The sequence below is a fragment of the Silurus meridionalis genome, chromosome 15, assembly GCF_014805685.1.
Source record: "Silurus meridionalis isolate SWU-2019-XX chromosome 15, ASM1480568v1, whole genome shotgun sequence".
In the NCBI taxonomy this organism is placed as follows: domain Eukaryota; kingdom Metazoa; phylum Chordata; class Actinopteri; order Siluriformes; family Siluridae; genus Silurus; species Silurus meridionalis.
Window position 1 is genome coordinate 8502423 of NC_060898.1, and position 22951 is coordinate 8525373.

The 22951-nt window shown below is 35.9% G+C and overlaps 1 protein-coding gene across 3 annotated transcripts; it reads left to right on the forward strand.

Moving 5' to 3' along the window:
- The first annotated feature begins 517 nt into the window (after nt 1-517).
- Nucleotides 518-21757, forward strand: egfl7 (EGF-like-domain, multiple 7). 3 transcript variants are annotated; one of them, XM_046867588.1, is made up of 10 exons: nt 520-635; nt 724-779; nt 6435-6630; nt 8723-8842; nt 9031-9143; nt 9946-10041; nt 10999-11205; nt 17383-17459; nt 18601-18799; nt 21567-21757. In XM_046867588.1, exons 3-10 carry the CDS (start codon nt 6551-6553, stop codon nt 21584-21586), a joined length of 912 nt encoding a protein of 303 aa, XP_046723544.1. In that variant the 5' UTR covers nt 520-635; nt 724-779; nt 6435-6550; the 3' UTR covers nt 21587-21757. The 3 variants fall into 3 exon arrangements, with proteins under 3 accessions (XP_046723543.1, XP_046723544.1, XP_046723545.1); XM_046867589.1 differs by having other exon boundaries at nt 6439-6630; XM_046867587.1 differs by having other exon boundaries at nt 518-779.
- The last annotated feature ends 1194 nt before the right edge of the window (nt 21758-22951 follow it).

A 22951-nucleotide genomic window follows, 5' to 3' on the forward strand; every position in this document is an offset into this window, starting at 1 on the left:
GTGTAAAAAAATTGATTGATTTATTAGACCTATGATTTCTGTATTCCATATTCACAATAATCAGCTAAATGGCCTTTCTAGACTGGATAATATTATTTCATGGATGAACACAGCCACCCCAGATAAGTATCCCTCATTGCAGATCCAAAGGTCCAGAGTATAAACCTACCTGGGCAAAGTTGAACTAAATGCTTGGTGTGTTTCAGGCTGGATAAATGTTTTGTTAAGTGTGGTGTTCTTTGTTGTAGACAGTTGGATCAGGTCCAGCTCCAACTGATTCTGAATTAAAGCTCACTGCAGGCCACCTCATAGCCTGGGCCTTGGTGTTCTTTGGAATTACTTAAAATTTTCATGATTCTTGTCACTTCAGTTTGGAACAAGTCCTACAAACTGCTGCCTTCTTGACTGTGTGTGTGTGTGTGTGTGTGTGAGCGTGCGCGCTTAGGAACAGACGGAAAGTTTTTTTTTCTTTACCCCCCCTGCGAGCTTTTGACAATCTTTTGGCTTGAGACCTGCGTGTGCTTCCAAAACACACACACACACGCACGCACGCACGCACGGAGAGAGTGAAAGCGCGAGCGAGTGTTCTCAAGAAAGGAGCAGTAGGATGCGCACCGTGTATGATTGTCGTGCGGGTACCACGTTTTATTCTTGTACTTTTAGAAGTGTTTTATCACACTGTAAAGAATTTAAACACGCTTTTGGCATTCTTTTTGTGGGAAGTTGGGACTTGGAACGGACTGGCCCGGAATACACTCCATGAGACCGGCGGAACACTCGTAAGTCGCTCGCGCGCAATGCTGTTGACTTGCACAGGCTTTGTGGTGTGGTGTGTTGCGGTAATGAGGTCCAGGTGTGTGTCCGTGAGGAGGTGAAGTGTAAATCCTGACTGTCTGGTGGTTCAAAATGTGCTCACACTGCGTATAATGGGAACTAATTCAAACTTAGGTTTGAAGCTGAATTTAGGAAATCCTTCTAAAGTTGGCGTGAAGAGCAAATCACAGCTAAAAGTGGCTGTGAAATGGTGAAAACTATTCATATACTGTAAGAACACGTGAGCTGTGGGGAGTTTATTATTATGGCCAATAAAGCATACAGAATTGAATGCCCAAGTGGTTTATGCGTAATGAATGGAAATGCAGGGTAAGATCAGGATGGAGACAATATAAGGCAACAGATTTTCTGGTATAATTCACTAAAGGTCATATGATACATGATGATATTTTAGGATTTCAATAATGTAACTTCTATTAGTGTATTTTGTTTTATTAATGGCTGTCCTGATACAATATATCTGTCTTGGTATACCAGCCCTCAATCAGGGTTGCCAGATCTGTGTTAGCACATACTTTCCGAATGTTTTTACCAAGATACTAAAAAGTTCTTATATGATTGCATATTTTTGTAACATTATTGCAGTGCACACCAGGCCAGATTCTGCTGGGGAAAAAACCCTTAAACTCTGGAGCTTTTTCCACACAAAAATAGCCCATCATGTTTCCCACAATGCACTACATTTGGCAGAAACCCAGTCCATTTACCTGAGAACACCATCCTCAAAGTAAAACATGATGATGGTATCATCATACTGTGGGAATGCATTCGTTTAATTGCAAATGTAAAACTCTAAAAAAATCAGTTCCAGTGTACAAGTGATGTGATATAGAACACTTTCTTTTCCAACTAGGCCACTATTTGTGTAGCCAAAACCACCACGGGGGATTTAAAAAAAAAAGTTTTGATGTGCTAGACTGTCCCAATGTGCTAGACTGTCCCAGTCAAAGTGTTCAGTCTGACTAAATCTGTGGCAAAATTTAAACTGTTGTTTGCCAACATTTTCTTTCAATTGTGACAGGGCTTTAAATCAGGAATGTACAAAAACATCAGGATTGAGATGTGAATAGCTGGTAGAGACACATCCTAAAAGATCTGTGGTGATCATATTCTTGAAGTTTGTTCTAGCAAGTGTTGACCTAGGGGTTAAAATCATGTTCAACTAATAAATATTTAGCAAATATAAAGCAAATTGTAAAAATCCTAGTTAAATCCATTTCATTTTAGCATTACTAAATTACAACAGTGGAAATGGCTTTAAATTAGTACATGTTAAATTTACTATGAATTTACTATATATGTTAAATTATAAATGTTGGCTATATATATATATATATATATATATATATATATATATATATATATATATATATATATATATATATATATATATATATATATATATATATATATATATATATATATATATATATATATATATATATATATATATATGTATATATGTATATATATATATATGTATATATATATATATATATATATATATATATATATATATATATATATATATATATATATATATATAATCACAGATTCCAAAGGCTTATCTTACATTAACCCGAGCCCAAGAGGATCCACTGCCCATTACAATCACAATAATATCTATATTATAATATTTGTATTTACTATAAAAGACTGTACTTTGAATTCAGTGTCTAACACATGGCTAATGCTTTCAAATATTTCTGGTATTCAGATAACAAATTCATTCATATAGAATGTGTGTAAAATGCTTTGTGTCTTTGCTATGTGATTTTTAGCCAAACGTGTCTGATGATACATTAATGGCAACCGTACCACTTATCCAGGGAGACTTACAAAAGTGCTTTGAAGTCTTTCAACAAATACATTCTGACAATCTTTGTTGGGATGCATGCACACTTGTACACAACATGCAATTTTAACATGTGGGGTGATAAAATGTGTGGCCTCATTACTAAACTGTTTGTTCTTGTACTTTTATAATTATCACCTAAGGCATACAACCTCAGATCAACAACATTTACACACATTCTGCTGGACATAACGTTCAAATTAAGAAGCAAAACATGAAAGCCTTCAGATTGTCACATAAATTTCATGAGGTTTCATTTAAAAACACATACCGCACACAAACACACACACACACACACACACAGACACACACACACACACACACACACACACACACACACACACACACACACACACACACACACACACACAGTTTCACTCTCACAGACATGGATGGTGTGGATGAAATGTTTTGTGGATTCTAATATGTACCATATGTCCAAGGACACTTCCTACATTAACCCTCCTGTTATGTTCATTTCTCAGGAACAGCAATAATGTTCCTGGGTAAATTTGACCTGGCGCATGGTTAATCATCCAAAAGTGTCAAAAACCAAAAGATCGCAATAAACCATTGTTTATATCTCATTATTAACTCATTTACTAACCATTTCAATCAATATTTAGTGCATTGGTGATCTTTATTCTCACAGATCATGGCTCAATGATGATAATTCACTTGTTTTTCTTAAAAAAAATGTATGTTAAAAACTTTTTTCTTTATGTACATTGGAAACCTACATATAAAATACAATAGTTTTACTTGACATTGTTTTTTTTATTTATTATTATTTATTAAAAAAAAAATATTTTTATGGTGTGATGATAAACGAAGATGAGAAAACCTTTTCTGTTCAGAGTCAGTTTGACCCACTTGACTTAAAATCAAGACATATGAGTCATGAGGATCTGTATTGAAAGTAAACTTTATTTAAGCACTGTTTAACAAACAGCAATAAACAACAACAAAATAAGAGATTAGCAATATGTGTGTATGTGTGTCTGTGAGTCTTCACAGCACACAAGTTACATAACACTGCAACGTAGAAACAGAAATACACAAAAATTAATAGGTGGAAATAAAAAGGTGAAACAAGGTGCATATGTGTGCATCTACACAGCACATGTGGGACATGTCATCACAGTGTGCTTTGTGCAAATGAATTTTGCACATTTCACACCGATCATGCTCGTCTTGACATCATCAGATGGCTTGCAGACCTGGCACCTTTCTCTCTTCCTTTTTCCACCTGCAGCAACCTAGAAATAATGGGCGATGATTAATATGTTGTTTTGCAGATCCCAAAACACACACACGCTCACCTCACGCACTGGTGTAGTAGGTGAAGTCTTGACTCCTGTAGTTCAAGGAAGACGCACCTCTTGTACAGCTTTGATGAGTTCCACTCAGGAAAGATCTCTGTCCAGATGACAAATGCGTTGTAGGCTGATACATCAGTCATATTGTAAAAGATCATTCGCTTGATGCTGTAGGACCCTGTGACTTTATTCAAGTTGTCCACTCCTCCTTTGGTGGCATTGTAGTTTAAGATCATTTTTGGTTTCTGGTCCTCTCTTGTGTTGATTTCAGCATTTTTGTGCACAGTGCTCATGAGCACACCATGCCCCCCTTTTTGGGCCAGTAAGACACTAGGGCTGTGGTGTCTGTGAAGACAAACATGGAAGACTGATTGGCCCTGTTCTTGGTTACCAGCAGTTTAGCAGGGAGTTCAGCCCTGTTCTTTCGGAGCCGTTCCAACCATCGTGAGCTTTTTATTAAGCAGCTCCTGACCCAAGTTGTAGCTTGTGAAAAAATGGTCACAGGTTATGTTGTGCCCCCTGAGACTATGTGCCATGTCAAGCATAGCCCTCGTACCCTGATTCCTCTCTGGGGCTCTTCCAACTGGCATTCCAGAGTCAACCTGCATGTTTAATGCATAGCTGGTGTTTACATCACATGCTGACAAATTTAGCTGGTTTTCAAGGCATGTATTGCCTAAAAATTCAGCGACCTCTGAATGTTGGTCGATTGTTTCTCAATTTTTCAATCGGATAACTCTGGAGAAAATATGAAAAGTCTCCAGAGACATTGTGGCATGAAATATAGCCCTGCCTGTCTCAGCATTTCACAGACTGGCTGTTGATATATCTCTTGATTTATAGACCCCAGCCAGGATGACAATCCCTAGGTATGCATGTAAATGCATTTTATCTAGCTCCTTCCACTCCCAAAACATGGCTTTTTTCTAGATTAGTCATTTTGAGAATAGTTCTCTGTATTGAGTTTGGCATGACCAGCTCAAAAGCTGACTTAATATCTGTCACACAAGCCACTGCCATTCTAGTGGGCCCTGGTACTGTCTTTATGTTTTCTGCAGACTTTTTTAAACCTGATGCATATTTGGGGATAAAAACCACTGTATTTCACACATTTTTGAGGAATATGAATAGCAGTTTCTTTATTTGACTCATAATTAGAATAATAAAACTTTACCTCAAAATGGTCTTCATCTTCAGACACATCCGCCTCTATTTCACTGTCATGATCAAAAATGAGCTCCGGAGCCTCCAGACCTGTCACACATTTACTTCTGCTGCTCATTTTGTAAAGCTCTAACAAAGAGTTTATAATATGTAGCTGCAATGTGTAATGTTGGAAGTACATCCATGCAGAGAATCTTTATATCTCTTTATAATCTTCCCTGCCAAGATTGTGGGTGGAGTTTGCCCATGAAAACAGAAAAGGTTTCCAGAAAAAGGGGATAGGGGGCAGGGGTGAAATATGTCTCATAGTTGCAAAGAAACAAATAGTATTTGACACTTTTGACCTCTTTAAACTTCCTTTTTGACTGCTGGGACAAATTGATCCGAACAGTATTAATGTAATATAAACATGGAGGTGGGGGTTGCAAATATGTGAAATGTATTATTTTCATTTTATATGTTGATTACACTAATTCAGCCAGGCAGAAAAAAATGTAACTAAACTTAACTTAAAAATACATTCAAGAATGTTGAGAAGAATGCAACCTTCAGGTAGTCAATTTAATTTAATTTTATATGTATAAAAGTGGTTCTACTTTAGCAGCTGTAGCTGGAAGGAATAGCTTTGCCTGGGAGGATTATTTTTATTCATGTAGACAGTGATAGACCTTATTTTATGGAAGATGTATAAGGGATAATTTAAGGTCTTGTTTGTATAATAAAGCTCAAATCTGACACTTGTTAAAGGTTTATTTACTGTGAATTGGTCTTTTTTTCTGTTCTGAAATGTGATGGTAAATATAATCACATGGCACAAATTATTGAACATAAATTAATAATCAAGCAAATGAAATAAATTCACAAAATATTAGACTTAATTTTCATGTTGTGGGTTGCTTCAGTGACACATCTGCAGTTAATAACCAATTTTAGCCAGCTATATTATATATTATATACTGTATATATTTATTTTTTTCTGATAACCAAAGCCAGAATATTTCATATGTGAAAGAGAAAGAAATACTTTTATCTGTTTGCATGTATGTGCAATTATATTCAATTGTATCAGCATAAAAGTCACTGTGTAAATACTTGTGCTAGCAGCACAATACATCAATGTTCAGCCCTCATAAATATTTTGCATAATGAAACGTATCATAAACTCTCTCTCTCTCTCTCTCTCTCTCTCTCTCTCTCTCTCTCTCTCTCTCTCTCTCTCTTCCTCTCTCTCACTGACTCTCACTGTCTCTCACTCACTCTAGATAGCAGTGACACTTGGAAAAAGGACCTCTTCAGGCTAGAGACACCACAGATTGAAAGAGAGGCAGAGGGTGTTTGAGAGAACCACAGTGCCAGTGTGTGTGAAAAAGGGGGAGGGATGTATGGCACATTCATACTCTCTTCTTTTCTTTTCTCCCTTCATGCAAGTTGCACTCCACAGTTCCACGTTCATCATGGGTATCCAGCATTTCTAATTATTATAAAGTTTGTGTGTGTTAATTCAAACACTGAATAATAATAATAATAATAATAATAATAATAATAATAATAACGATGATAATTACAATTATATTAATAATAATATAATTATTATTATTAATATTATTATCATCGTCATTATTATGATAATTTTTATAATTTTTATTATTCTTTTTTTTTATTGCAGGATATTACACTTTTCTGTGTTTGGCATGTTTTTTTTTAAGTTGCTAAGTTGAAATGACATCATTCTTTATACAGACTTAAAGATGCTTCCTGTCTTCGTCACATGTTTTGTTGCCTAATACAATTGTCTGCTTAGCATGCATGATGACACAATGATTTCAATAACACAAAGTATACTTTGGTTAAGTAGTCACAGACCTTGCATTCCTGTTACAAGTGGCGTAATAAACAAATGCCCAGGACTTGATTACATTGCTTTCACCACTCATTAAATGTTCCTTATTACCCTGTTGACCTTGTCTATGTTCTGACCATTTGCTAACTCTTGCCTCACTTGAATTATTGCCATGTGCATTTTTCTATTTTTGTCTTGGCCTTTTGTGCATGGTGTTTTTTTTTTTTGTTTGATGACTGTGGTTTTGGATAAAGTTTAAATAAATCACCCAAATCAATGTAATCTCCCAGCCGACACATTTGTAACGCTAACTTTCCAGCCTTCATAACAGACTTCCTCCGGTTCCTCTGGCTAAGATTGTGGTTTGATTTTGTAGAGTAGAAAAATGTAGGAAAACTGAAAGCTTGCATTTGTTAGTGCTGTAGTCAGAATGTTTAGGACTGAGCTATGTTGTACTATAGATGCTGTCTTTTTATTTCTAATTCTAAGACTCACTGAAATTTTGGATCAGGAGAAAATTATATTTCTATGTACTGTTTTAAATGTGCTGTTCTAAAAGAGTCACATAGCATTATGCTTTCGGTGGAATTCTTATTTTCCAGGTGGTGGCTATGATTGAAGTTTAGAGTATTTGTAAACTACACAGTTCTTTTAACTGAAAGACTGTGAAATTATGCTGTCATTTATATTTGATTCGATTTGTGTTAAATCCTACAAAAGCTGAATTTACTGATCGTCTTGAGCTAACTAGATACTCTAAAAAGGCAAAGATCTGTGAACACTATAAACCTTTGCATTCCGATCAGTGGATGAGGTCAGGGCTCTGCGCAGGCCACTGGAGTTCAGTTCGGTTCAGTTGGATTGTGTTTGTATGGTGCTTATCAGTGGACATTATCACAAATTAGCTTTTATTGGAAATAAATACATAACATTTGAAATTAATAAATTAGTTTCTTTAACTTTATTCCCATAAGTCTATCCCTAGTAAGCAAAACAGACGTGGGAAAAATTATATGAGGAGGAAACATTGAGAGAAACCAGACTCAAAAGGGAACCTTCATCATCTGGATGACACTAAATAGTCATTCATTATAGCTTCACCATCGTTGTGGTTATCAATTGTTTAATTGATGGAGACTTGAGCGCAAAACTGTTGGTAGCTATTGTAATTCTAAGCCGTTGTAGAAGAGCTGTTCACATCAATTACATAATAATGAAGTGGTATTCTTCCACACTTAGCATTTTATGCCTTCATGGAGGTTTCTTTGTGCATAGAGGTGGTGTGTTGCTGAAACATGTTTAAACTCTTTAATTTTGGCCAAGCACTTTAAACTTTACATTTGAGAACATCTACATCCGGGTGTGATTGTCAGGTATCTGCAAACCTCTGGCTGTATTGTGTGTCTTATTAAGCAAAACTGTGTATTTCACATTAGAACATTTGAGCTGAATAATAATAATAGGGTAAAAGGGTAAGGATAGCACTGTGCATCTTTAGGTATGCTGATACATTATCAACTAAAGCGACTAAAGAAATGTCACACAGCACTTTAAACATTAACTTTAAAAACTGTATGACAACACCAATGATCAAAAAGTTGCATGTGGGTGCTGTTGAGCGAGATTAATGTACCACAAGTGGTTTGGATAATGGATAATTTGTATGGTTTTTTTGTTTGTTTTGTTTTACTATGCGTGTGTCTCCTGCAGGAGGAGAGTATGTGCTGGGAAAGCTGACAGAGTAGTTTCCAGCACAGAGTCCTTCCTCCAGCCTGTACACAAGCCCTACCTCACCATGTGTCCAAACCAGCGTGTCTGTAGCACATACAAGTAAGAACACAAACAAACACTGGTATTGATTGTCAAATAGTCTCTGGTTGTGAGTATGTGTGTATGGTAAATATAAAGAATAACCAAATGATGTGATTGTGTGTGTGTAAAAATCTCTCCTGCTCTGCATGCAAGGTTGGTGCTTTTGGTGCCCTTCTCTCTAAGTGTATCTGATACATGTGTTTCAGGACGGTGTATAAAGTCTCCTACAGACAGGTGAGCCGGTTAGAGATGAGCTCCCACGTTTACTCACAGTGTTGTCCAGGATGGCGACGTGTCCACTCACTTAACTGTGATCAGGGTAAAACACCCACACAGACACTCTGAATGTCTTGTCCACATGCAGATCTCTGTCTTCTCAGTCTCCATTGGCTTTTCTGTTACTATGCTTTGTTTTTGATGACACTCCAAAATTTTGTATATTAAGTATATTATTGAGTATATATTAAGTTCATATTGCATATGTTGAAGTAGCTTGAGATTTCAAAATACATTGGAACTGTGACACTCGCGACCTCGATAGTTGCCGACTTTTCATTTGGAACTGGACCAAGAGTAACTTGTGAAAAATCTGATAGTTTGCGAGAAGCCGCAAGTGGCTCGAAAGTCTAATAAATTACATAAAAATGTAAAAAAAAGTGATTCTTGTATTATTCATTTAAAATAGTAGTAAATAAAACATTTATGACAAGTAATTCAATTTTTGAGTGTCAAAACCTCGCCATTTTTTTGTTACTCGTGAGGGGTCATAGAACGTATCGAGTATCGAGGTTGCACTGTACACATATTCAAATCAAAATCTTTTTTTTTGACATTGCATATTAAATTAAAACACTGGTCTTCATCATTGAAACTACAGTTTAAAAAAGTTAGAAATGTACAGTTCTGAAGGAAACCATTCAGATGTAAGGAAAGTTGCAATAGAGTAAAGTTTATAGATGCTATAATGTATCACTATGGTGCAAAAGAACTGAAACACACCTGCTACACACTAATGCAGTGACTTTTTTGTCTCAACCTGTCAGACATAAAAATCTGCTATTTTTATCTCATAAAATGTGTGCATGTGAATAAGTGTTGTCTCTGTTTGTATGTTTCTGTAGCTGTATGTGTGCAGGCATGTCTTAATGGTGGTTCCTGCACAAGGCCAAATCACTGTGCATGTCCCACTGGCTGGACAGGACGTTACTGCCAGATAGGTGCCCAAATTCACACATAAACACATAATACCCAAAATATTTTTTGATTATAATGTTAGCAAGAAAAATGACTCCTCATTCTATTTCTTCCTCATACTTTTTAATTTCTCCTCTATCACAATTCAATACCAGAATTCATTTAACACATGTATTTTGGATTATATTTACATTTTGGAGACAGTGTGAATTTATACAAAGTACATATATATTCTGTAAGACCCTGAAAGACTAGAGATTAATGTTGGTTTGTAAAAATGCTAAAGTGGTGTAAGTTTTAAAATTAAATGAAACTTCAATTAAAACCTAAGTGGATACATGTTTAATACAAAGTAGAAATAGAAACACAACCAACATATAAGATTCATGATTTGAATATTTTAGCCACTAGTTAGTTAGTTAGTTAGTTAGTTAGTTCTTTCTTTCTTTCTTTCTTTCTTTCTTTCTTTCTTTCTTTCTTTCTTTCTTTCTTTCTTTCTTTCTTTCTTTCTTTCTTTTTTTCTTTCTTTCTTTCTTTCTTTCTTTCTTTCTTTCTTTCTTTCTTTCTTTCTTTCTACCATTTACATTTTTTGTTTGTATGTTTGGCACATACATTTAATTCAAATTGGAAAACACACTCCCAAACACACCATGATGACACAAGTATTTTATATTTAACTATGAAATAATACTCATGCTGGTGCAACATGCACACACACACACACACACACACACACACACACACACACACACACACACACACACACACACATGCACACGCATACAGCTGGAAGCAATCAGATATGATTAAGTGTATAAAATCCTTAAAAGTACAATATAACAATCAGTTGAATCTGAGAGTATATGTCAAAATGAGGAATTCATTGTAATGTTCTCTCTCTCGCTCTCTCTCTCTCTCTTGCTCTCTCTCTCTCTTTCTTTCTCTCTCTTTCTCTCACACACACACACTTTGTGTGCTAGATGTGGATGAGTGTAAGGTGGCACATGGCTGCAGTCAACAGTGCATGAACTCTGCGGGAAGTTATCAGTGTGTGTGCGCTGACGGATTCCGTCTGGCTGAAGACAGACGATCTTGTTTAAGCCTTTGTCCTCTTCCTCTTCCTCCTCATCCAACTGTAGCTACTCAGCCCAAAGTAGACAACTACTTACCCACAAATAACAATAGAGGTGAGAAATTCATTTCAGGAGATGACAACACTGAACACTTTTTGTTGTCATTTGTAAATTAAATATCGACTCTGTGAGTGACTACAGGTGTGGGCTAGGAATCCCTTTCACTAAAACCTGTAATTTTAACCCGAACTGCCCAGTTTTTCCCATTTTAGCCTCAAGCTTAGAAACTATTTGCTAAAATCTTCTTTGGTGACTGCTCATGTAGCAATTCATCAATGTGTCACCAAGGCTGAGATACTTTCAAGCATGTTTGATATTTGATATGTGGCGAATCATGCAGTGTGAGTACTTGTGCAGTGCTAAGAAACTGCCAACATTGTTTTTTTAGAGTAGACAATTCCCACACCCACATTCCCCAATCCTTTTTTTATATTTATTACTTATTTCTCTGTAGTGACAAAGCCACATGATAGATAACACTCGTGTTATTTCCAATAAAAGCAAGATTTGGTGATCAGACATGCTTCAGCATGGAACCTCAGAAGCATGTTTAACTTGATTGAGAGAGGAAGTGAGAGAGAGAGAGAGAGAGAGAGAGAGAGAGAGAGAGAGAGAGATGCAGAGAAGGATATGGATTACTATGTGTCCTTATTGTTGTATGAAATCTAAGGACACTGTACAGTTGGGGACTCTGGCAAGGCTCGCTATGGCAGCATAACTAAAAGAGAGAACCAGAAGGTAACACCGACATGAGGGATCTCTGGGATAAGAGACGACCCTCCACACCACCATCAACAAACCTGAGTAAACAATCAGGTGATCAGGGTTGGTCAGATGTGAATAGAGTTTGTAAACCAGCCATTCCCACTCACCAATTAGAACTAGGTGAGCAAACAGCAATCACACCAAGGTGCATGCTAAAACCACTGATCTGAGATTGCGTTAGCAAGGTGCTCTTGATCCACTTCCAAGGAGACTTGTAGTCTAACCAAATTTATATGATCCAGAATTGACCCAGCTGCACAGAACTGAACCAAATATGTTGTGTATTTTGGAATATTAGCAAATTTTTTTAATGCTAACCACTAAACTAACCCCTGAGGTGCAGTCTGTGTCTAGGTTGAATGACATTTCATTCCACTGAATGCAAGCCATACAGTGTATAGAAATGACCTACTTGACAGAGTGTAATGCTGGGGATTATTGAGGTGCTTTAGATATCTGGACTGCAAACCGAAAGGAAATACAGGATATGTTACAAAAATTTTGTAAGTAAGTTATATATATATATTATATATATAAAATGATTAATCAAAAATAACAGAATACTGAATCATTTATTTTATGCAATAAGCTAAATCATACAGTGAATGAACCCACATTTTAAAGGTAATAAACTGAAGAAAGGACTTTGGATATCATGACTTTTTGTGATTGTTGTGATGCACAGCTGACGGTTTTTCCATTGTAATGGATGGAGGGTTGTTGGCTGGTCATACGGTTCATTATTACTTTTGGTATGCGCTATGCCCTTGTCAACTCGTACCGTGAGTAATAGTGCACTGTGACTGGCAGTTACAACAAACGGACCAAACACACATTCCCAACAAACACTTACTCATGAACATACAGTAGCTTGGATCATATACTTAAAAAACCTAAAACACCTGGAACGTGAGAAAAGGATATCAGCAGCATTGTGATCTTATTTTAAACTGGATTTAGACACTGAAAGACAAAGAAAGTGAATTAAAATAACCATTTAAAAAATCATAATTTCACAATTTCTGATTTATCTCAGCTGTTAAAAAAACCTGAAACATTACACTAGTTATAAAATGAGCTAAAAACGAGAGGTTAATTTGCCCCTTTGTAAATTCACGAAAGGATTTTTAAAATTCCTTAAACTTGTTTGTGTCTAACTGTGCATTTGGACTGACCAAGAACTGTGCTGTAAAACCTGCCTACAAGTCTATAGTAGGGTCTGGATTAATAATGAAGGTTTATTCAGTGCTGAAATATTTAAACCTATATACCTACCAGGAGTAAAAAGTAAAATAGTAATGAATAGTTCATTCTTTATGCCTGAGCATCAGAACCCTGCTAAAAATAAAATAGCAGTCCTCAAAGAATTTAGTTTTAATGTTTATAATAGAAATTGTATTGGTTTTAATAGAATCTGTAATTGTCCTTGTGGGTTGCTACTGGATTCTTATTGCCTACTATTGATGATATTATATCTTGTAGATACAGTGGAACCCTGTTGTACGAGCATAATTCATTCTTGAAAAATTGCTCGTAGGTCCATTTGCTCGTACGTTCGAACTGATTTTCCCCATAAGAATGAATGTAAAAGTGATTTAATCCGTTCTGAGATCTCATTCGATCGCTTATTTCTGCACTTAAAAAGTAATTGTAGCCTATTTTAACAAACAAATACACCGCAAATTACCGTAATGTAAACATAATTTAACACTTACTGTCAGGGAGCTCCCTGATTCTTCTCCCGTGCGTGCCCTGCCCGCACGGAGCTGCACGGCAGCTAACTAATCACACACCTGACTCTCGTTTAGCACTCATCACCCAACCATATATAAACCCCTCATTCACCCTCACTGTCCGTTATTATCAATGGTTTGGCTGTACATGTCACGATTCTCCCGTGCTTGTGGTCAGCGGCGCGCTTCTCATACGCGCTCCTTTGGATATTACACAGACTGCTTCTCATCCAGTTCTGGACTAAGTGGACATAAAATATAATAAAAATATAATAAAAATATAAAACTAAAAACAGGTAAAGTTTTTGCTGCACTGAACAACGAGAGCGACCGAGTAATACGTCATTTACTAAGAGACTGATGCAACCCTCCGCCGAAAACGGGGAACCGGCAGCGTGGGTTTGCTCGTGCCTTCGAAATTTTGCGAGCAAGTTTGCTCGTATCTCCGTTTGCGCGTAAATAGGTTGCTTGTACAACAGGGTTTTACTGTACCATTAAGAACTAGAAGAACACCTTTGGCAACACGTGATTGCATTTTGGTATTTACTGGGCACCAGAAGAGACCATTAGGACAAATTAACCATTTTTTTAACTTACTTTTTACTCTTTGGTCATTGTTCAGTCTTATAATGCACCACCTTACAGGATATCACACACTTTCAGATTAGTCTAACAAATGTTTTACTTGTCTAATGATTTCATTTGTCGGAAACTGGGATCCCACAAATATCTTGTAAACAAACGGGTAAAAAGGTCCTTTTAAAAAAGCATTGCAGATGATAGCATGGACCTTTTGGACATGTTGTTGCAACATAACATGTTTAATATTAAAAAAATTAGAAAGACATGACTGGACTTTGAGTGGTTAAGGGTGATCCATGAAGTAAATACTTAGAACCAGTTCACCACTGCTTACTACAGAAGATAACATCATGAAAGACAAAAACTGGAAGCGAGAAAGAGTAACTGCTTTTTTTTTTATCCATTGCATGAAATTCCGGTCTCTCTTTTTTTTCTTTCTATTTTTACTCAAAACCCAGTTTTGGTTTGACAACAACCCATTTATTTCAGATCATTTAAACATTCTCTCTCTGTCTCTCTTCCCCTGTACACATGCTTAGCCTCTTTTACTTGCATAACCCTAATAACACACACATCTGGGACAAATTGTTGAGATATGATTGTGATATATGGGTATGCAAGAAGCCAAGTCAAATCTAACTGGTACATGTGTGTGAATGTGTGCAGTATGTAACGGCCTGGCTCTTATTCAGGCCTCCATCAGAACCCAAGCAGTGGAGCCCAGGAGACTCTGATTATTTTGGAGTTTATCCAGTCAAATATATGCTACTGGGATTAAATTCTTCTTTTGATATTTAGAGATTTGTGTAACATTGTGTGTGTATGTGTGCTGCCTAATTTGGAAAGCACTCTTAACATTCCTTGGTTAGAGTCATCTATATAAGGAGGGCTACAGTGACTTTCTTTGGCTTATGATGAAAACCACTGCAGATCTTGAAAACGTTAACTTGACTAATATAGGAAAACAGATAGAGAGACAGATGGTCAGACAGAAACAGTTCAATATTTTGCACCAGTTTTAAATAGTTCAGTTTTTAAATACACACTGTGCATTAAGAAAGTATTCAGACCTCCTAATCCTTTTGCACTTCTTATGCTTAAATACTTTATGTTTTTTCCCCATACATTTACGTTCCATACACCAAAATGACAGCAAAAACACAGATCTGGGGAATTTTAAGATCGGGGGGGGGGGGGGTCTTCCATTTGTAGTCTTCCCCAGATCCATGGCAGGTACTTTGACTTCTTGGTTGATTACATTGGGGCTACATGGCTTACAAGTTTTTAGACCTCATATATGACTTTTCTTACTTTCTGGTATTCCTCATACCATCTAAGGGAGTTTATCCTTGCCACAGTCACCCCAGGCTTGCACATCGGAGATAAATACACATACATTTAAAATATAACTTTATTTTTTTCTATAATTCTTGTATTCTGTGAAGTTGCATCAAGACAATGTCAATTGTGAAAACCACTGTAGAAATAAAATTGACTCGAATTAATTAAAAATAGACAGGTGTATGTTTTTTTCTAATCCTGTTCAATAAACAAAATGTTCTACTTATTAATAATGACCAATATATAAGAAATTTTCAAAGATGACTGAGAAAAATGAGATGCACCTGTGCACAATTTAGCTAAGGGCCTGAATACTTATGCCATTGTGATTCATTATCACAAAATCTCTTTATTTTGTCTTTATGACACATTATAAAAAGATTTTGCATAATAAGACAAAATGGAAAATATAAAAAATAATAAAGGGGTTTAAATACATATATTTATAGTGTGGAAAATATAAACTTAAAACAAGAAATCTACAAAGAAAAATACTTTTTTTTAAATGCATAAAAATGTTTAGATTCTAAAATGTATTTATATTAAAAAAGTAGAATGGCACAGGAAAAAAAGTGTTTGTGTAAAGTAAAACCAGTACCCCAAACTGGTGTACTTTGGAGTTCTTTCCAAGTGGTCCTTGGCTACTCTTCTGGCTAACCTTTTGACTCTCTGAATAGATATCATGTAAGGAGCTCCTGGTTGATGGACAAGGGCTGTTTCATGCACTTGTCCATAATATTGCTTGCAGGAACATTTAGAAGTTTAAAAAACATTTGGTAACCTGTGCAATTCTTGTTTAGCAGAACAATCTTGTTGTGAAAGTTTTAAATGTTTGTATATTCAGATATGCATAAATCGGTTTTTACGTATCAAAATATATTAACCGAACTGATTCAAATTTGAACAGGTATTAGGTACAGTAGAACTACTTAATGTAATCAGTTGCTGTCTTGCCAGTGATTTCCTGATTTTTCTTATCATATTCAATACTTTTTAAATCAATGTTTGGTCAAAGCTTAATTGCTGCATTGTGACTGCACTGTATCTGTCTGTCTATCTGTATCCCATTCCACATTTAGTTCCTATTTGCTGTTATAATAACATCCACTTTTTTAGGAAGTTGTTCCACTAAATTTTGGAATGTGTTTGTGGAGATTTGTGACTCAGTGGTAAAGGTGCTGGGTTAATCGGAAAGTATTGCCAAGCTGCCAATCTTGGGCCCTTGAGCAAGGCCCTTAACCATCTGTGCTCCAGATGTGACCCTGTGCTCTTACCCCAACTTTTAAGCAAGCTGGCATATGCGAAGAAAGAATTTCACTGTGCTGTAATGTATATGTGACAAAAAAAGGCTATTCTATTCTATAGCAGGTTATATAAGATCTTCCTCTACAACCCATGAACACCATATCTTCATGGAGTTCATTCTGGAACAAGTTTGTAGTTCAATGTGAAGGGAAAATTGAATGCTGTCACCTCCAAAGACATTCTATTTGGAATTCTATTGAGAAGGTTGTGTGCCTTCAGCGTTGTGTTAACAGTTTAGGGAAGAACCACATATAGCTGGAAAAGTCAGGCTTTCCAATACTTTTGTTCATATATTATGCACTGTTGTTAAACTCATAGTTCAGCAGTGATCAAGTGGTTAACATAGAAATCACGACGAGGATCATGGCACTCTGCCAATTTATTAAATATATAAGATGGATTTCAGTCTTGTTGGGATTGGCATCTGTTGTTAAAAGTTTTGAAGTGCTTTTTTGAAAGTAGTGTGCTGGGACTCATGAATGTAAATGTATGTGTGTGTTTGAAGGTGAAGCTGTGGAACTGGTGGCAAATGTTACTGAAGAAGTCCAGATCCTCAGAAACAGAGTAGAGCTGCTGGAACAGGTAATCCCCGAATTAGCTGCATACACAACCCAGTCTCAAGGCATTTTCATGAAATGTAATCTATTGATTAATGTTCATAGACACGAAATTCCCGCTTTTTTCGTGTCACTGAGGACGACTTTCTATGTAATGTATTTCAGTAAGAAGTACTTCTGGTGCCTTTACCAAAGTTTTCTTACTGCCACTGGATGCCACAGATGCTGTATTTCTTTTTTTCTCGTTTGTTATAGATTTTTTTAATCTTCAAGCACTTTAAATCAACATTTAAGCAGGAAATGTGTGGCTTTATTTTCGTTAAAATACTTGCTATTATAAACCACTGTCATTGGTTCCTTTTAGTCAATATATAGTAAATATGGTTAATTAAGGAGACTCCATTAATTAGAGACACGCACATTTATTACGGTACAACCCTAACCCTAACCCTAACCCTTACCCTAACCCTAACCGTATATTTTCTGCCTTACTCATCGATCAACCTCAAACGATCTTTAGCCTCCTTTGCTATGGAAACGGAGCCAGACAAAGGCAGTCATGCTGAGTGACAAGAAAAAAGAGGGAAATTCGTGTCCATAAACAAATAAATCAATAGATAAAAATTTGTGACAATATCACGAAATTACGTGAGAATGTGTTGGCATACACTATGTAACATTTGCACTATGCATTTTTATCTAGTTAAACTATTCAATAAATCGTAATAGCCAATCCACATTTTTGGGAGGGCGGGTCGGGTGACAGGTAGGAGAAAACTGTAAAACCTGGAGAAAACATAGCACAATGCGAATATAGAAAATTCTGCTCAGATAGCACTGAGGTACGTAGGGAAATGTTACCAAGATGAAAAACCCAGGGGACACAGGGAGAACATGCAAAACTCCTCATAGATAGTAACCCAATGCTACAGTAATAAGTACTTATTGTTTTTACTGATGAAACTGAGATTTACTGACTGAGCTAAACAACATTCTTCACTCTAAATGTAATAAATAATAATTGTATTGATACACCTCAGAAATATTTTTCCTGACAAAGTTTGGAGAGTTTATATAAATAACTATGTAGATTATTTTAGCGATAACATTTTTCACAAAAATAAAAAACATAGTTGAAAATAATTATCTTGTCTTTCTCCTTGAAGAAATTGGAGATGGTTCTTGCTCCATTTTCCACTCTCTTTCCTCCAGAAGAGGATGTGGCCAGCAGAAATGGCTTCCTGTTAGACAGGACTGAGTTCCTGTCAGACCAAAACAACTTCCTGTCACACTCACTGCGGCAGTTGGACAGAATTGACTCTCTGAGTGAGCAGGTCAGCTTCCTGGAGGAGCGTCTGGGAACATGTGAGTGTGTGTTATGCTACACATAAAGCTTGGTGGAATCTACATATGTTTGTCATCAGTCAGCAATAGCTGATCAGCACTGATCCTTTTATATATATATATATATATATATATATATATATATATATATATATATATATATATATATATATATGAAGTGGATGGGTGTAATCTTGTGGAAGCTTCACACCACAGACTGCTCCTCCCTCATAACTTTAATGCAAATGATGTATTTGTGCATCAAAATCTGGATTTATTTTCTTACTGAGCAGGCTGATGATGTGATTAGAAATGGGTCTGGACTGTATCGCTACTCAAAAAAAAAAACATTTTGTAACATTGTAACATTGTGCTGAACCTGAATTATCTTGTAGTAGGTAAGACAGAATTCAAGGCTAGATATTATATGAATTACACAAATGGGAAATGCAGTTTTTGTTGAACCTGAGTTAATCAGCATAAAAACAAAACAAAAATATGTTGCCCCATGTAGGTCATACAGACTGCACTCTCTGTTTGCTCTACAAAAGGTATCATTTTAGTTGGGAATGTTTTTTTTTTACTTTATTGTAGTTTCTTCACCATTATTAAAAGAAAGAAAAAAAGGTGCTGAACAGTAACAAAGTAAATTTAAATACATTTAAAGCCAAATATTTTTGTACTTTTACTCAAGTAAAAGTTTAAAGGAATTACTTTTCCTTTTCCTGGGGTAATATTTCACAGAGTATATCTCTACCTTAACTTAAGTTCATGGCTTGTGTACTTCGGCCACCACAGTCAACAGTAGCCTATAGTTTCTCTATTTGAGAATTTCTCCTTTCAGACTCATGAAATTGCCAGAAGTTCCACCAGGTGTCAGGAGTTAAATAAAGTTAGGTTCAGGAAATGGAAATATCCATTTAATATCCTGATTTATATTTTTAATTTAAACAGTAGGAATAAAATAAATTAATCTTCCCCAGTATCTTTGTCCTATTTAGTATTTCTAATATTTAAAATGAATAATTATTAATATTTGTATGCACAGATACAGTTACAAATTCATATAATACTATTGTGTAACATCCTAGAGAGAGAGAGAGAGAGAGAGAGAGAGAGAGAGAGAGTGTGTGTGTGTGTGTGTGTGTGTGTGTGTGTGTGTGTGTGTGTGTGTCCAAGTCCTCGGATATCTATCCTGTTCATTAGAACATTAGACAACAACAAATCCTGAAGAATTCTCAAGACTGTTCTCAACTGCTTGTCAGCTGCTTGTTGTTGATGGCCTCTGTCTACATATCTCTGTCCAGTGACATACAACATACATATCATCTACAGAGATATCATAAAATATGGGTGCATGTTTATACAATATTTATAACACATTTAGAAAAAAAAAAGAAACTTGTCTTGTTTTGGTTATTTATTCATATCTTTAATTCTATGACTCTGCATGTTTGCTACTTGATATTGACCTGGTAATGATCTGAAAACCAATACAATAATACAGTAAAAGTTTTGCTGCGATAATACGTTTTTGCTCTAAGAGTAAGCAGAATTGAATTAGAACAGTATTCTTTATTAAGCAAAACAAAGTAGAATACTATATTTCTAATCATATGTAATTATATATCAAATGTAACTGATATTTAGTGTAAATAGGTTTAACTTCATTCAGTTTCATTCACCATTTAGCAGAAACCTGTTTGTTTTTCATTTAAGAGGCAAACTGCTAAAACTTTCCACGAGTATATTTTTCAGAAAGACCTGCTTGTGGTTTGGATGACTGCTATGTATATTGTGATGGGTTTTAGTAAGTGAAGTTTTTCTGCTTTGTCACAAACAGTAGTGTTCAGTATATTATACAGACTCACATATGATTTTTGGCTGTTATTACAAACTAAAAGCCTGTCGTAAACAGCATATTTGTCCATTTATTTTAGAGTACACACTTTGTTTTAGAAACAACATATTTATTTGATACAATAAAAATTTTATTTGAATAGATCTTTTAATTGTGAACATTGTCACAATGCAGCTTTACAGGAACAAATATGTTACAAAGATACATTTTATAAACCTAATGCCTAATGCGTAGGGGCTCTTTCTGCTCCCAAAACAGCCTCAGTTCGTTGTGACATTGATATTGAAAATATTTCTTTGCATCATGCAGTAGCTTCAGTTATTTCAAGTGTACTACTATGTTGTAGGCATCCCAAAGGTATTCTGGATTTAGATCTGGTCACTGGGAAAACCATTGAAAAACACAGAAACCATGTACATCGGTCCATAAATTTATGGTGTTGGTGCCAAATTCTGATCTGCTTTCCGTTTTTGGCTGGTAGATGTTTTGCTTAAAAAATCCCATGAGATCAGTAGTAATAGAAAAACTCAGTCGAGCCAGTCATGCCAAGGTCAAAAAAAGTAGGTGGATTGAAGTACTCTAAATGTATATTTCTCTATATATTTCTCTGTATAAAAATATAGTTTTATGTATTCATACATTTCATGCCCACAGTGACAAACTGCATCTTTTCAGTGAAGAGTGATTTCATCCTGTTCGGCTTGTTCATTTCATATTCTGTGAAGATTCATAAACATTTCATATTTTTTATCAATACTTTTTGAAAGCTTTTTAGAAGTGCTGTATCAGAATGTATCAGGGTTGCAGTCCTCACTATTTATTGTGAGAACAATATATATTGTCCTGTCCTTGATGTTCCTGTATTTGTGTGTAGATTGTTTTTTTTTCACATCATGGTGATTATTTTCCAAATTTTCTATATTTCAGGCTCTTGCCGAGAAAATTAGACAACAAAACAAGGCACACCTGCAACTGAACACACCCTGAGTTCAACTTTGTGAGAAACAACAGTAAAACAGACCTAAAATCGGCAATTCTTCGCCCATCAACCCTGTCTTCAAATACATTATATGTTAAAGAATATGTGGACACACACATTTTATATACTATATATATATATATATATATATATATATATATATATATATATATATATATATATATACACACACACACTATATGGACAAAAGTATTGGGACACCTGACCTCCCCGCACATGTGGTTCTTCTCAAACTGTTACCACAAAGCTGGAGGCACACAATGTATTGGATGTTGCGTTCATTTGAACTTGGAAACCCAAACCTGTTCCAGCATGGCAATGCCCCTGTGCACAAAGTGAGCTCCTTGAAGATCTGGTTTACATGCTTTGGAGAGCAAGATCTTGAGTGGCCTGCTATAGAGCTCTAATCTCATCCCTACTGAACACCTTTGGGATGAATTGGAATGCTGACTGCACCCCAAGCCTCCTCACCTACATCAGTACCTGCCTTTACTAACAGCCTTGTGGCTGATGAACACAAATATCCATACACACATTTTAAAATCTAAATTCAAAATAGTGGAACATCTTCCCAGAAGAGTGAAGGAAATTATAAGTGTAAATTGGGACTAAATGTGGAATGTGATGCTCAAAAATAATATACCATACTTATGACCAGGTGTATGCAAACCTTTGGCAGAATAGTGTACCTGTATGAGCTTGCTGAAGATCCAATTCAACAATAGCAATATATACTCTATAGGCTTTCTACAAGATCTTGGTGTGTTGCTGTGGGAAATGTGCTTATTCCCTCAAAAAAAAAAAAAAGCATTTGCAAGGTTAGGCACTCATTTTGGCAACGAAGCTTGGCTTGCAATCAGTGTTCTAATTCATCTCAAAGGTATTCAGTGGGGATGTCAGATCTCTGTCCAGGCCACTGGAGTTCCTCCTAACCACAGTAGTCAAACCATGTCTTTATGTACCTGGTTTGTACACAGGAGCACAGTCATACTGGAACAGCAAAAAGTCTCCCCTGTTTTCAATCAATAAAATGGTCTTTGTATGCTGTAGCATTAAATTAGTTTTCACTCAAACTAAAGGGCCTAAACCAAACCCTGGAAAACAGCCCAAGACCATCATCCCTTGTCTATCAGACATTGCTATAGGCACTAGTGAAGATAGTGAAGCAATATGTATCATTTAAGAGAATGCATTTCCATTGCTCCAGAGTCTAATGCCTGTGTGCGTTAAACCTCCCCAGCCAACAGCAGACATATCCATAATGATTTTATGATTGTGTAGGTGTTTGGCCATGAAAACCTTTTCATGAAGC

What these genes read in the sequence shown, in the direction of transcription:
- egfl7 (XM_046867587.1), top strand. Translation starts at nt 6,551, where the DNA reads ATGTATGGCACATTCATACTCTCTTCTTTTCTTTTCTCCCTTCATGCA. An exon ending in GAGTAGAGCTGCTGGAACAG is followed by an intron (nt 17,460 to 18,600) that starts GTAATCCCCGAA and finishes TTCTCCTTGAAG; the next exon opens with AAATTGGAGATGGTTCTTGC. An exon ending in GGAGGAGCGTCTGGGAACAT is followed by an intron (nt 18,800 to 21,566) that starts GTGAGTGTGTGT and finishes TCTATATTTCAG; the next exon opens with GCTCTTGCCGAGAAAATTAG.